The sequence below is a fragment of the Pangasianodon hypophthalmus genome, chromosome 27 (assembly GCF_027358585.1).
Source record: "Pangasianodon hypophthalmus isolate fPanHyp1 chromosome 27, fPanHyp1.pri, whole genome shotgun sequence".
NCBI lineage: Eukaryota > Metazoa > Chordata > Actinopteri > Siluriformes > Pangasiidae > Pangasianodon > Pangasianodon hypophthalmus.
The window spans coordinates 7,081,273-7,097,364 of NC_069736.1; the positions used below are offsets into that span (position 1 = coordinate 7,081,273).

At 40.3% G+C, this 16,092-nt stretch overlaps 1 protein-coding gene across 3 annotated transcripts in view; it reads left to right on the forward strand.

Moving 5' to 3' along the window:
• LOC113531592 (E3 ubiquitin-protein ligase RNF43) overlaps window positions 1-16,092 on the forward strand; it is a 96,291-nt gene that overhangs the window by 50,179 nt on the left and 30,020 nt on the right. For all 3 annotated transcript variants that reach the window (XR_004577432.2, XM_026922414.3, XM_026922413.3), the window contains exon 2: window positions 9,552-9,674. Coding sequence is in view for 2 of the 3 variants with exons in the window: in XM_026922414.3 (XP_026778215.1) it covers window positions 9,552-9,674 (123 nt within the window). In the remaining variant the exon portion in view is untranslated. The remainder of the gene's footprint in view (window positions 1-9,551; window positions 9,675-16,092) is intronic.

The following is a 16,092-nucleotide window of genomic DNA, read 5'->3' on the forward strand; positions in this document are numbered from 1 at the left end:
TAAAGAGCTAAAAGCAATAAAACATTTACCTTTATTTTTCATAAAACATTTATCTTTGTTTATTGTAAAACATTTATCGATGATGTCTATGATGATATCTTTGTGCTGAAGGATTCTACTTTGGAAGATCAAATTTGTTCTCAATCAGAAGTAAAACTTATTAAAAAAAAACCTTTCATGTTGTTTCATGTAAAGTCTTAATGGAATAATAGGGATTATTTTTTTCTGATGTCATTATTGATACTGGTAAAGCATAAGAGTGTAACTATTTGTGGTATACCATCATACCGCTATATGAACACACCCTTAAATGGAAGCACCCAAGAACTCCACAGCCTCCATAACCCTCTTAAAGAGTATCTGGTGCCACATGGAGCTTTTACTAGACTCACTTGTACTCTGTTTGTTTATTGGCTTCTGATGCCGTGGCCTTTCATTGACGTCTGCGATCTTATGGAAGGAACTTTTTTAAGCGCTGCGGCCTCCGCTGGTAATCCGATGCGACTGGCTGTATTTTGTTTGGCCTCGTGTGTATGTTTACAATCCCAAAAATAAGAAGTTTAGAAAGATAATGCTGTTGGTAAATGCGCTAAGATGTAAGGTTTGTTTTTGCAACTCCGCTTGTGGGAAGTTTAGGTTTTAATTGGCTGCTTGTTTAGCTTTCCCTGTAATTGATTGGTGCGTAGGGATCATGTGGTGTGTGTTGTCATGGCACCGGTTTGTATGAACCGGTAATGTTTACGCTCGGAAAAGAAACAACAATAAAACGTCCTTCCTTGATGTGGCCTTTTAGATGTGTATGTTTATATGCGTGTGTCCGCATGTGTCCTCTCCCTTGATTAGTTTTAGCAACAGGACACAGAGAAATAACAACAGGAAGTGAGAGAAATAAAGGACAGAACATTCCTTCATTCACAAAAAAAAGGTTGTTGATATAGTTCTGGCGTTGCACGTCTGTTTCCCACTGCAAAACGCTACCTTGTTTAATTTTTCCGAAGCTATCGTCATGGAGAATTCCATCACAACTAACCTGCTAAAGCTGCATTATGCATTAGATCACATGAAGAAGTATCATCAGTGTACAGATTGTTACAACTGCGTAAATCAGTCCTGATTGCTGCAGTTACATCTGTAGCTGAACTTCATACATCATACCAGGCCACAGCTGTCAGCGTTGATTTTTGTGATATTCATTTGGAATTGCAAGCTCAGGAAGATAGTGGGATCTCCCTAACATGAAAGCTGATCGTTTTCCTTAGTGCCCATTTTCCAAACATTAGCGTTAGCGCTCAGCGTTCACTCGCTGGATGGTGTTCTCAAATAACCCCATTTGCAGCTGAAACAACATAGTTTTCATCAATGAAGTTCCCCCAGAGGCTTGACACTATGCAAAACTCATTATTCTAGCCCCTGATGGAATGTCAACATGAGCCTGAATTGGAATAAGCGTGTGTGTGTGTGTGAGTGAGTTAGTGCTGGTGGACCGGGTGTCTCTTTCATAGAAGAAATGAAAAACGCGTGATGTGGGGGGAGCGGGTGCATCGCAATGTGGGTACGGGTCAGTGTGGCGCCAACACGGGGGTGTAGGGGCTGGTGTGTATGTGTGATTGTGTGTGTGTGTGTGTGTGTGTGTGTGTCTGGGTGGCGAGAGAAAGACAGAGATTGCTCCTCTGCAATCTCGAGTGGCAACGCTCCAGTCATCCTACGAGTAGTGAAAGGCAAGGCAATGAGGCGCACATGCAGACTGGAAAACAACAGTGAGACTTACAGCAAGGCGACTGGTGCTCAGCTTCAGCCTGATCCATCCACAAAGCCTAGAAGATAGACAGGAGTTTCCCCTAAACACACACACCCACACACACATTGCTAATGAGAGCAATGAAACCTCTTAAGAGAGGTGATGAGTGATGGGTGTGGTTCACAATGGTTGTTATAGTAACAACGTAGGTGAGAGTTAGCTAGTTAGCTTCCTACCCACTCTGAGAATTCTCCCTGGATTTTATTTTACACAAGCAACAAACCTATCCTATATGTTGTTTCATACACACATGAAATCCAGTTTGACATGTCCATGGACTTTGTTGTATGAGGATATAAGGAATAAAACTCTTCAGGCTGTGCTGTTATAGGAAAATAATCAACGACAGGGTGGTGGGACATGGTCGGACACAAAGCAAAGTAACTGGTACCTCCCTGATGTGAATTATTGTCCTGTAATATCGTGTCACAACATGTTTTATTCCTCTTATACCAAGGCAATCTACCAATATTGACATTTTTTTATTTATTAAAGAATGGCACATCAAAATTTTTATCCATTTGTAGTAATGATTAATGTTGTGGAATATCTGCAAAACAAGATGTTTATTGGCTGTTGTTGTTCTAATTGTCAAGGCAGAAAGGAATAGCCAGTTGTGTTCATTTTGGGTCATTTTTTAGCCATGGCATTGTCAGGCTTCAGAATTTATCCCTCTTATATTATTTTCTCATAGTTCTATCACACAGTGAGAAATGGAGCGACAGATCACAGATAGGAGACCTAAAAATAAACTTTAAAAAATTACACTGTCTAACACATGCTTTAAATGTAAAACAGCTAAAGAGGTAAAGAGAAGCTGGAATTGAGACATGGCTAGCGTAACAGTGAAAATGAGAGGAATCAATAAAAGAGAAACAAACATTGAAGTAAGAAGGCGTGCTCCTGTTAGCACAGAGGAAGCCTCTGTTTATCCTCATCCTCTCCTTTGAAATGGAGATCACTAGCAAAATGTGTGTGTATGCAAATGTGTGTGTGTGTGTGTGTGTGTGTGTGCGCTTACATGAGAGTGAGGTGTACAGGATTTGGCAGCACTGCGAAATAAATGAGACACGGTGAATCACCGTACCTCTTGGACAAACGTTATTGACATCAGGGTTAATTACATTCTACAGTGAGACTGACGACTTCTTCCTGGGTCAGGAGTCAAAGGTCAAACAATATGCTCAACTTTTAGTCTTTAGAGCTTAGTAGAATACCTTACTACTCCTGTTAAAGCTGGAAGAGTAAGAGAGTGGCACTAACAGGATGATCCTCTCAGAGTATTTGGTGTGGTTGTGTGTGTGTGTGTGTGTGTGTGTGTTTATGCTGTTTCACTTTCACATAGGGATTCTGGCAGGTCACTGGTGCAGTAAAGCATGTCTGTGGTCTTTCCCTCTCTGACAAACATGTGTGAGTGTGTATGCCCTAAAGAACATTACCCCCTCTGCTGGGTATGGTGTGTGTAGCAGTTAGACATGGGGTGTACCTGTATGACCGGGCTATTGCAGTGCAGCTTCACTGAAAAATGCTCCTGTTATATAAATGTATAACTTATAATTACATGCACTGCTTTTTTTTTCTTTTTTTTACATTTAAAATAGTTTTGGTGTGAACGAAAAGTGAAACATGTAAACAAATCAATGTCACCCTGTCACCTGACAAAGGTATAAACAATATTTTTTTTCATAAACAATAAAAATTCATTTTTAATAATTTGTTGTATACACAAGATATAAGAATTAAAATCACATTTTTAGTAGAATATGAAAAAGTGTATCCCCTGATTTTGTCAGTGGTGTTACCACTCTAAAAAAAAATAGAGACTGGCCCTTTAAAAAATGCAAGAAATTTTTTTAAAAAAACTTATTATGTGAAAAATATTAAATCAGGAAGAATCAATATTAAGAGGCCACAGTAAGTCAAACAGCCTTATATTTAGTTGTAAAGCTCTTAGTTTAAAATTTCACACTCTATTAGTGTCAGTAGTGTTACTCATTATAAATCTTTTTATTCTCATATAATGGCAATTATATATTATATATTTGTTTTTTTAATGGTCTATGGTCTTTATATGAAAAGGTTAAAGCAAGAAGAACTAATACTGAGAGCCCAGAGTAAGTCCAACTGTCTGATATTTAGTGCTTATAGTTCTTAGTTTAAAATGTCGTGCTGTATTGGTGTCATTGGTGTTACTCATAAAAAAAAACTTGAAAACAAAATGAAAAGTGGATCCATTAAAGTCTATCCAAGCTTTTACCGGTGCTGCATCATAACTGATCCACAACATATCATTAAAAAAAGCAGAGTCTAGCAGTTTCTCTAACCAGACAGTATAATACTTACACATCTGCTCCAGAGATATATATAATTTAATGTCTTAGTTTGTCAAATCATTTGAAAATCTTTGAAAATGAAGTTACCAGATACAGTCACATACCCAAAGAAGATATGAAGTTGGTGATTTAGGGTTGTACAGTAAGCATTCTGGGAATTATTTATACTGCTCCACCTCGGAAGAAGAATTTAATACTCGTAACAAATATTCATAGTATTTATATTTAACTGATACTGATACTCTGGACTGACCCGGGATCAGTTGTATGACCTACTCACTTTAGTAAACATTAGCTTCACCCGCATCTAAAGCAGATCCAGTAATCATTCTAAACAGTAAGATTGAAAAGCAGAATTACAGGCTGAGAGGATTGAGAATAGAAGACCGTTTAAAGCATTATTGGGTTACAGTTGTGCATTTAAAAAGTTCTGTAATTTTTGCAGTTAAGGTTCAGTAATTTGCTGCTAATGGGGTATCCTCTGGCTCTGCATGCAAAGTTATTTAACATGCTTCTCAGTGGGTGAGATTACAGAGGCTTCCTTTCTGTCTGCCCTGATACGCCCCCCTGGCCTGCTGCTTCGCTTCTCGGAAACTGCCACAATACCTCCAAATCCTCCTCATTGACTCCACAGACAATCCGACGTCTCTCTCTCCATTTCTCTCTCTCCATCTCTCTCTCACTCTCTCTCTCTCTCTTTCTCGGGTCGTGCAGTAATTGCTCCGCAGTCATTATAGTATCAATTTCTCGGCAGATTGTGCGTTTTTTCCCCTTCACTTCTCTCTCTCAGTGGATGGGGTACTAAAGGATGGAGGTGAAATGTGACTCCACTGCTGTTTTGACAGCAGCAGTTCTGTAATGTCCTTCATTTCCCTCTGAACACACACACACACACACACTGTATTGGTTTCTTCAAAACACACCTTGTACCAGTTCTCTACCTGAGAGCAGGTTTGAATCCACAGACTTCAGGAGTGCCTCCACTTTGTGATTAAAAAAAAAAGAAATTTAAAAAAGGTTAAAATCAGCAGCAATAATGACTGCAGGACATTTAAATCTAATTATTCTAGCTAGTTTTACAGCATTTTACAGCATTATCTGGACTTAAGACTTTAATAAACGAGCACATTCAGAATGTATGCACGTTTCTATGAGTGAATCTGAGTGGGGTGTCTTTGTGTTCTATGAGTGTAGAGATGGAAAAACACTTAGCATGTCTTATTTTGTCACTGCTGATAACTTGGCAAACATGAGATAATAGCTAAGATTTTGATAGCTATCAAGAAAACAGCAGCTAAGCCAACTGCTAGCAAGGAGGAATTCTGTGCTTTGAAAACTAGGTAATTTGAAATCCACTGTTGAGTGTCTCCTGGAATTACAAATTTTCAGAATTTTCTTTTAAAAGAAAATCTTTTTGAAAATCTCTGAGAAGTGTAAGAACTTAAGCTTTATATTTTATTATCCTAGAAATATTGGCCTAAGGCTGACTTAGCAGAGACGTTCAAGGACATTTTCTATGTCTTTGAAAAGACACACTGGGAACTTTCATTATGGACAAAATCTACCATGCTTTTGCGCTTATGGATGGGCATTGTGGTTAGGGCCTCAGAGATTTTGGTAAATAATAAAGGAAATTTTTTAAGGTGAACTTGGCTGCTCATGTAGCATCACAGAGCAGCTGAATGCACTTGAAGGAAACTCTTTAGCACAGTTTACAGTCGCCCACAATTAGCTACTGTCAACTGACGGGAAAGTAATGCCATGCTTTCCACCCATAGAGCGGGACCAATTCTAATCTCATGCATCGTCAGGATTCAAACCCACAGTCTCCCAATGCCTGTCTTCTGAAATGTTCATATGCAAGAGTTAGCACCTGTCTTACCAAGAAAACAAGCCCAGGATGTGTTTCACACAGACGTGAGTGTTTGTGTGTGAAAGAGAAGCTTGGCAGGATTCTGTAGAGCATAACAGCGCTGTTTGGATTAGACGCGCTGAGCGAAGTCTCACAGACATACACACAGATGCACATACGCACACAGTGAGAGAGACAGTTGTCACGGGAAACTGGGTCGGAACAACACGCCGGCTGCTGGCCAAGTATTTTGGTGCTGTTGGAAAGAGCAGAGAGAGTGAGAGAGGTCTGGGCGCGGGATTTGGGGAACGGAATTCTTTCCTGACACATACTAGACTTGGCTGAGTCTCTGGCCCTCAGGGGGTGAAGCCTTTGAAATGGGGATAAAGGGCCTCCCTGACCCCAGTTTCCTGTCAATCACTCCCTAAACCCCCTCCTCTTGTTAAAATGCTCAAACTGCCTCCACCACCATATATGCTTTCTGCATATAGTTATTCATTTGTCTAAATTAATAAAGCACTAGCCAGTGATATCTGTGTCTGTGTACATGCTGGATTTGGTCAAATCAGTTGTGAAGCATGGAAGTGGCCAATTTGTCACAGAGACAACATTTGTAACCTCAGAAACAGAAGCCTTTGGAGAAGCCCTTTCCATCTGTGAGCTTTGAATGGAAGTAAATTGAAGGGAGGAGGATGATCTAAGGCCTAGGGGATGGAGAAATAGACAGATCAAGGACGACAAAGCGAGTGACTCTTGCATCTTAGCTGAATTGGCAGCACATGAACTGGCCCCACTTCTGGCACAGGACAAAAGGAGACCCGTAGGGCAAAACTGGGAGGGGAAAAAAAATTATTGACTTCTCACCACAGCCACTATTTATTTTTCCCTGCTCTCTGCACTGCTGTTTGTTTTTGAGGCTGTCAAGACTTTTTTTGTTCTATTTTTAGTTGGCCAACTACGGCGGCGGTGGAATGCTTTTAATCGCGAGTACAAAGGCGCAGGATGGGGACATCTCGTCCACTCTCCAGCAGAGACAGACAGCCAGAACTGACTGTCATCATTCAGGCTGTCAGCATTCTGGGTGGTGACTGTATGCACATCTTGCGGTTCGATCTGGGTTCCCTGTTGAAATCAAGGCTGTAATTTTCAGTTCCCAGGCCCCCTGGTTGTGATTCTTTCTCAAACAAACTCTGAGATCATGAAGCTTTTCTCAAGTCCACTTGATGTTACGCAATAAAGATAATGGTGAGCTTTGAAATAGACTCATAACCGAGTCTCCATTTGGATGATTAAGGCCTCTGTCTTTGGGAGAAGTCTGACAAATATCACTCTTTCCACAAGTACTGAATTTGGGCTCCTTGTTAAAATTGAAACTGTAATTTTTGGTTCCCTGACCCCTCTGCTTTGTGGCTTTACGAAAACCCTACAGAAGATGTGTCTCACTGGATCGGAGCACTGTCTCGAAAGGGGCTTTTGGTTCTGGGCTGCTGTCTTCCTCCCATCTAAAAAAGACTCTGAGATCATGGGGTTGTGTTTGAGTCTGTATGACTGTAAGTGAAATTGGAATGTTGTGCAATAAAGAGAATGATTGACTGTGTAATAGTCTTCACTTGAATGTTGAAGGCCCCTGCCTTTGGGAGAAGCTAATGAGAAATGATAAATTCTACAAGTCCTCATGAGAAAATGTAAAGTTATATTTACTTTCTCTGAATTAGTTCCAAATCCAATCTAGCTGAGGAAGGCATTAGATCTTTGTCATTGAAAGGTCACACTCTGTGTGCAAAAAAAAAAAAAGATTGGCAGTTGCTGAAAACTGCAAAATGTCCAGATCTAAGTAATGAGAAGCACTGAAAGCGGATGCTGCTGTAATACCTCTGAAATCCTCCTTAGCCTTCAGAATTACTGCCCAGATATTAAATGTATGCTGTCATCTCCATAAACATACTAAATGGATGATGATGATGATGATGATGATGGTAATATACTCGATGGGATTGGCTACTATCTTTTTTCTTGATTCTTGACCATTCCCACATTCACACATTCTTAGCTCATTTTCCACTGGCTTTTCTGAATACATTATAATCCACATTCAAGTTCATTGCCTCTACTATAAAATCCGTGACAGTTTACATCACTCAGTTTGCTCCTCAGAAGGTCTGTATCATGGTTCCAGACATCCTTCCTTCTACCAGGTTCTGTTTTATTTCACCACTTCCTCCAAATTTTATAACCATTATCTTCCACTGGTTCCATTGACAGCACCAGCTGCATGCTCCAAATAATGTCAGACTTTCTGAGAAGTTTCGCCCACTACTGATGTCATGCTTGGGCATTTTGGTTTTAGGGATTTCTGCCTGAGGTCAGGGGAACTCCCCTTGCTCTGCTCCCCATCCTTTGGCCTACCACAGTAGGCTGAGGGTAGTTAGGTTAAGCCCTGGTGAAGACTCCTTCCTGGAGTTTTTACAAAGGATTTAGAGGAGATTTATGTTGGGTGGAAAGGATTCCATGGTGTTCCTTAAGGTGACTCATGCCAGGGTTAAGAAATATGGCTTTTTGGTGGAGCTTCATGTGATACTTAATAGCATTTTGTGGTCCCGGCCATTTAATCATCTCTCTAGACCATTTAGGTTGATGTACAAGGCGCATCCTTTAGAAGATGGATATGAATTAGCAAACGACCAAAGTTGACCTCAGATTTGCATGAATTAGCAAGCACAAACTGATCTCAGATTAGCATTACTCAGCAAACACAAACTGATCTCAACTTAAGTGAATCAGAAAACACAATCTATCGCAGATTAGCATGAAAAACCAAACACCAAAACTGATCTCAGATTAGCATAAATTAGCAAACACAGTCTGATGTCAAATTAGCATGAAATAGCAAACACAAACTGATTAGCATAAATGAGCACAAACAAACAGATCTCAAATTAGTGTGAATTAGCAGAAACAAACGAATGTCAGATTAATGTTTTCCTCTCACGTGACTGGTGGCCATGGTTTGTGTTCTTAAGGAGGTTAAGGAGCTCTCGACTTCGCTGCTAGCCATTTGTAGAACATTAACATGAATTTATGTCTCATTCTTGATGACCAATTCAGTCCAAATCCTTCCGTTTGCTAGCTACTCAGTTAAATGTTTTTCTTTGCATCTCCGTAAAAACAGAATTTGATTTCTGTGGATGTCCAGTCTGTTAAATAACATGAAAGACATAATGAAAGAATAAATAACTTTCTTCACTGTATCTGTTGCTTGTTTTAATAGCAATTTAGGGATTTTGAGGTTCAATGCTTTTGTGTGTTAGATGTATCACCTGACATCACACACACACACACACACACATTTGTCTTACTATCCTTGTGTGGCCCCTCCATTGACATAATAATTAATGCAGCGAATTTGGTTAATTTTGCTTAAAAAAAAAACATTTCCTAGTTTTTATGGATATGTTGGCAGTCTACACAGAGTTCCTTTTTGTATTTTGCATTTATTTAGTACATAATTAAATACCATCCCTTCTCTCTGTCTCTCTCTCTTTCTGTCTCTCTCTCTCTCTCTCTGCAGTCTCATCCGCTGTCTCTGTGTAACACCAGTGAGGATGAGCGGCAAGAAAGCTTCTTCATCAGCATTGTTAAGCTGGAGAGTCCAGAGAGCAAAGTGCCCCAGTGCCTGCCACTTCTGGAGAAGGTAAGACCACTCATGGAATGCAAACACACCCACCTACCTACCCCTCCACACACACACACACACACACACACACACACACACACACACACACACATGCTCCCACCCGCCTCCAATAGTGGAGACATAGGGAACATTTGTGTTTGCTCACTGATAAAGCACATGGTGGTATCAAGCTTGGCATGGACTGATCGAGGCACCCACAGGGAACAGAAACCAGATCTCTGTGTGTGTGTGTGTGTGTGTGTGTGTGTGTGTGTGCGCGCCTCTGTACAAGCCGATTCCAGAGTGAGGAGAGAGAGACAGAATGAGCAAAGTCTGAACACAAGTACTGTGTTAAATATAACCTTCTGAAGTTACTATTTATTTATTGATTTATTTATCTATTTATTTATTTATTTTTTCAGTTATTTATTTATTTTAATCTTTTTTTATATATTTTTTACACATAAATTCCAAGTGATCAGATGGTCAGTTACGCTTTCCCAAAAAAAAAAAAAAAAGTATGAAGGATGGAAGGAGTGGTGAAGGAAATTTTCTCATAATCATTCGCTTTTATTTGTGTGTGTGTGTGCGCGCATTGGAGAAAGCCAGTGACTGTATGTCAGAATTTTCCATAGTGTATTTCACATATGCAGTTTTACACTGGAATAATTAGTTGAAATGGCCTGGAGTGTGAATGAAAGTCATAATTCCAGGAATGAAACAGCAATTTACTGGGACTAGACTAAGGTTCTTTTCAAACTTGCATTTTTTTCCAGACTCTGGGCCATTTGCCCCAAGAATGTGGTACATTTGGTGAAGTGTGAAAACTGTTTTCGAGCCCTGAGGGGTCCATAGAACCGATCACTGGTCCTCTTGAAACCGATGGTCTAGGGTTCGCTTCAGCTGAACTGCTCAAAGCTCTGCATGAAGAGTAATGTGATTGTTTCAACTTGGCAGGTTACTTGTTGTTTTCAAGTTTCCTGATGGCGGGAAAAGGGTTGCTATGGTCAGCGGAGGAGACGGAACGCCTTATTGATATATATAAAGCCAGACTTTCTTAGGACTGGAGCATTATAATTAGATTGCCTTTGTAGTGCTGAGAGCATCGTGACAAACACACGTCTCATGCTGGCCAACACAGCTAAAAATCGTCTTACACAACAGTTATTTCTGGTCCGCTAATTTGATTGGACCAGCGGCGGTCCAAGATTGCCTATAATTCATATAACCACACTGGGATGTTTCACTGAATCCCACTGAAACTGTTACTACAGTAGAGTTTGTGACATCGTCATTTTTCATGAATATAATTTCGGATGTCAGATGAAGATAATAAGGAAGAAGGGAAGCCAATTTCACCAGAAGCACCTTTAACAGGAATGTACAAATCATTGTGAGCTAGCTAGCCCGCTAACTGATGGACTATCTATAAGTGTGGCTTCTTCGGGATGAATTCTCTTTCGTGGAGCAGAAATAAACAAATTATTTGGCCATATTGTGTCCTCAGTGTCAGTTACTCGACGTTAGTTTCTTATTTATGAAACTGTTTTATAAAAGCAATATTACACTCGCAATGGTTTTGTTATACTGCATAGCAACACAGCTGTGATTACGTGCGGCCGAATCGCAGCCATGCTGATATTCAATAGAACCGCACCCTTGCTAGTGCAGTATTGCTTAATTATATGAGAACGGCTCCTCATTTGTAGGAATTCAAGCACGATGACATGCCATGCAAAAGTGACATATGGAATTATGTAATGGATCAATTATTTGGAAGGAATTCTTCAGGGGTTTTTTTTGTTGTTGTTTTTTTGTTTTTTTAAGCAAACCTGCAATTATGTTCCCTGCACCAAATAAGTGCAGAATTGATCCTGTGCGCTGACTCGAGTATTCAAGCCGAGTGTGAAAACACTTTAATACAAGTGTCTAAAAACCAGGAGTGGGAACAGAAGCAGTATTGGAAATTATAGCAGGAATTTAAAGTTGGACATTTGGGATGAGGACAAACTCTTCTACTTGCCATAGCAAGAACTAACTTTTTAAAAAAATATACATATGTTTCTGGAGAATCACATAATCTTATTTGAGAGCTATATTTTGACAGAAATAGTATTCATTTTTTCTAAATAATGGAATGAAACCATCTTTTGAACTCTGCCACACTTCTCCCAGAAAACAACTAGTCGTTGGACGTAGTCTCGTCCAACAGCGCTGTTCTCGGAATGAGAGAAGCTCCAAATATTTACGCAAAAGAGCTCATCGTCGCTCATGTAATCCAAACATCCCTTTGGGTTCAGTTTTCGGAGATATATCTCTCTTAACGAACATGTAAGATGTTTATACGTCCTGCGGCATTGTAATTATTAGCTCTAGCCTTGAACGAAGAGCGCAGAAATTGTTTTCTTTCTCCTTTTCTTGCCTTGCTCTAGGCCAAAGCTTAATGTGCAAAGCTGTTTTTTTTAATTCAATTCTTTATGAAAGCAAGGAAGGATGAGTGTGTTTGGAGTTTAGCCCCATGTCTGGACTTGCAGGCCCTTGATTCGATGCTTTTGTCTCTTTTAAAGATGCGGCAACGCTTCATTGAGCCATTTCTAATCCTGTTTACTTTTGAGATGGAAATAAGGAACGAAAGGCAAGCCTAAAGTATGCATGTGTGTGTATGAGCATGTGTGTGTGTGTATGTGTGTGTGTGAAAGAGAAAGGGAGTGTTTAAAGTTTGTGTTTGTAAGGGTTGGGAGCTGTGGTTTGATGGAGAGTTTGTGGACGTTTTGTTTGGGGCTATTGTTGGATGTGCTTAGATCATAGTATCTACTATGTGAGAACAATGCAAACATCACTTGTGTATGTGTATATGAGAGACCAGTTGTGTTTTTTGACGTTATTAATTTGTATGTGTATGTATGCAGCTGTAAACGATGTACAGAAGAAGCTTTTCAGCAAAGTATATCCGCCATGGCAGTACACACCTTAGGCTTTTTTGTGATTTTTGCAGATTTTTCTCTGCAGAAAAAGTGTGGATATCGTGCATTAACACACTATATCAATATTTATATTTATATATGGTGTACAAGTTGTGTGTGAGCATCCATCACATGCCAGGCTCCTTTGCAGAGCTCTTAACCCTTCTCTCTTATATTGCTGCACATCAGCACTTTTCAGAGGCTTTGCACTCATTGTAGCGCTGCATCTGTTCGATGTCATGTTTGCAGTCGGATTAAAGAATTAGATTCTATATATATTCTATAACCCTTGATAAAATGTGGAGTAGACGTACACAAAGTCTTGTCACGAAGTTTCCGTGTACACAACCACAACCGGATACACCTCCCCATGTCACCCAATCAGCAGTCGCCAGAAGGCTGGATGACGCACAAAAGAGACTTATGACGCGTTTGGATTTTGGAGGACTGCACATCAACCCATCTCGGTACACCCCACTTACAAACGCGCTCTCTGCGTCATAATGCAAATACACCTAAAAACAGAAGTATAAACCAGCTTTTACTTGCTATATCCTGCTTTTGTTGGTCATTTCTCTCAATGGAGGACTTTTCACCACTCCCATTGCATTCTTTAGCTGTCTGTCTATACTCCCTGATTTAAATTTCACCTTTTTTCACCTTACGTCATGTCGTTAATGAATATGTGGAAATACAGAGATGAACCTCTCAAAAAGCCTCGAAAAGAACACACTCTGTGGATAAATAGATTCGCAGCTTGATACTGGCACAACAGATCACAGTATCTTGAAACTTGGGTTTGCGGTTCTGAGTTTGGGCTACTGTCAGTGCAGGGTTTCGCATGTTCTCACCATGTCCTCATGGGTTTCCTCCAGGTTCTCCGGTTTCCTCCCACTTCCCAAAATCATTTCCCATTGGGTGAATTGGCATCTCTAAATTGCCCCTCTGTATGAATGAGTGTGTAAATGTGTGTGCATGGTGCCTGTGATAGCCTGGCTTCCCATCCAGGGTGTATTCCCACCTCACGCTCAGTGTCCCTGGGATAGGCTCTGGATCCTTTGTGACCCTGAGGACCCTGAGGAAATGCCTTAAAGGAGCATTTCATCATTTTTAGAGCCCTCTGCTGCCTGTGAAGTGAATTACAATTACAATAAAAACATGGGCATGCCTTTCTCTTCCCAACAATTGGCTTCCCAGCTTATTTCTTTCACCCTCCTGCTGCTGAAACACACACAACGGGTACATATAACTTGTCTCTAGGAGAACAAACAGAGCTGGGCTCAGTTCTGCCACTTAACCAAGTTAGCCACCTATCCATTGCATGGCAGTATTGCAAATCAATAGGCATTCTTAAGTATCTTTTAAATGATATGATTATTATAGGTCTAGAAACACTTTTAAAAATGACAGACTGCCCCTTTAAGAAGCCTCTTTATGTAGTTTGCCCCATATAATTCCTGGTCTTTTTGATCCGCCACGGCCAACTTTCAGCCCCATTCATGTCGTCTTTTCTCCAGCGTACCCCCTCCTCCTCCAGAGCCTCTCTGTTTGTTCCTTTTTTGTGGATGAGCGCTTTTTAAAAAACACTTAATGGTTCCTCTTGAAGGCACGTTCTAGACAGAAGAAGGAGGTGTGTTGAAGTGGGGAAGATGTTCCTGTCCATTTGGCACATGCACTGGAGCTGTTTGAGCTCAAAGAAATGGCCAAGATCGTTTCATTTCATATATTCAAATCTCATAAAGGCTTGTGTTAGTGGTGCAGAGTTAAAAAATGACAGTTAAAGGAGCTGACAGTACGACAAATGTTTCCAAATTAGGAATGATACAGTCAAAAAGTAACACTGTTTATAGTAAGGCACTGCTCAGTCATTAATCCATAATGTTGCCAGAGTGTGTTGAAGTCATTCAGTAGATAAGCAAACTATTTCTGTCTCCGCTGTCCCATATGTCCCGATGTACCGAGGTTTCTTCAATCAGATGGTATCATCACGGCGTAGGCCTCTCGATAAAAGGCACAAGAATGGCGGTCTTTATGGAAGGGCCCCTGCATATCCTTTCATCCAAGAAAAAGAGATAGATTTCCTTATGATTGAGGAAAGAATGTAGAGGAAGTGGTCAGCTTTTCGTATGAAGACCAGCAAAAGCATTCTCATGATGTGTGTTTATGCATGTATAGGATTTGTGTGATTGTGGGTGGTATGTGGGTGTATATATTTTTGGATAAGAGACCCAAGCATTAACAGTATGGTTGTAACATGTCTGTGTGTGTGTGTTTGGGAGTGTATATAAAAGAGTGTGTTTCGGGCAGTCTCCAAGCAACAGCAAACACAGTTGTCATGGATTCCAGCGGCGCATCTGCTGTATTTGAAGTCCAAGGCCAGTGTGGCTTGGTTTGATAAGTCTTATGTTGTCATCACTCACTCCCACACACACACACATATAGTGGAGTGGATTCCCGTGTGAATGGGCTACAACTCACACAGACTGGGACATGGAATGGGAAAGCTAACTCGCACGCCCACAAAGATAGGAATATCTGACAGTTTTGTGGGGACATTTGGTTGCAATTTGTTTAAAATTGAAATATATTTGAATGTCATTGCTAGGACATGGGAGATGTTGTATGTTTTCGAGTTGTCCGTCTGTCCATCCGAGATTGTCGTTAACGCGATACCTTAAGAACGAGTGGCTACATGTCTGCAGGATTTATATAGAATTATTATTGTAACCAGCAGATGAACTGATTAGATTTTGGAATTGAGCCAATCAGGGTCAAGGTCACAGCAAGGTCAAATGTTTGAAATAGTTTTCCTTTAATAGCTTCCTTCCTGTCTGAAGTATATTTTGAGGGTAGTTCTGGCATACAAATTAGTAACAAGATATAAGATGTTTATAATTAACTCTGTAACTTGTAATGAAGTTTTGTAAAGGGGGCCGTCACATTAGAAAGTTAGCGACATAAAATAACAATGAGGTTAGTATATTGGTACTGTATATTGCTAAGAAGTGGCCATCTTGTCACAAAGTGTCACGATAACAAAACAACGGACTTCTTCATCTGGGTTGTGTTTGTTGTTTTGTTATGTTAGGACCAGTGAAGGCTGGTTGTGATATGGGATGGTAGAGGTAATACTAACACATGTATAGCTCACAGTTACAATGATATGGGGGCAAACTATTACGCATACACATAAAAACGCACCCGTTTACTGACAGATCGACAGCTGCACTCGTGCTCCCTAATTTTTTCAAGTGTTTCAAGTCTGTATTGCCGTGCTGTCCACATGGGAGAGGTTAATTCTTGGCTACGTTTGCCTTTAGCCAGTGCTTTCATTCAAACCAAAAACCACAAAATGTACAGTTCTTTCATTTTGTCTTTTTTTGTGCAATTTGTACTTTGGACAATATGAGCTTAGTCTAATTACAACCAGGCTTCAAAAAAGACGTTTTGAAAAACGGATGATCGAGTGCGTA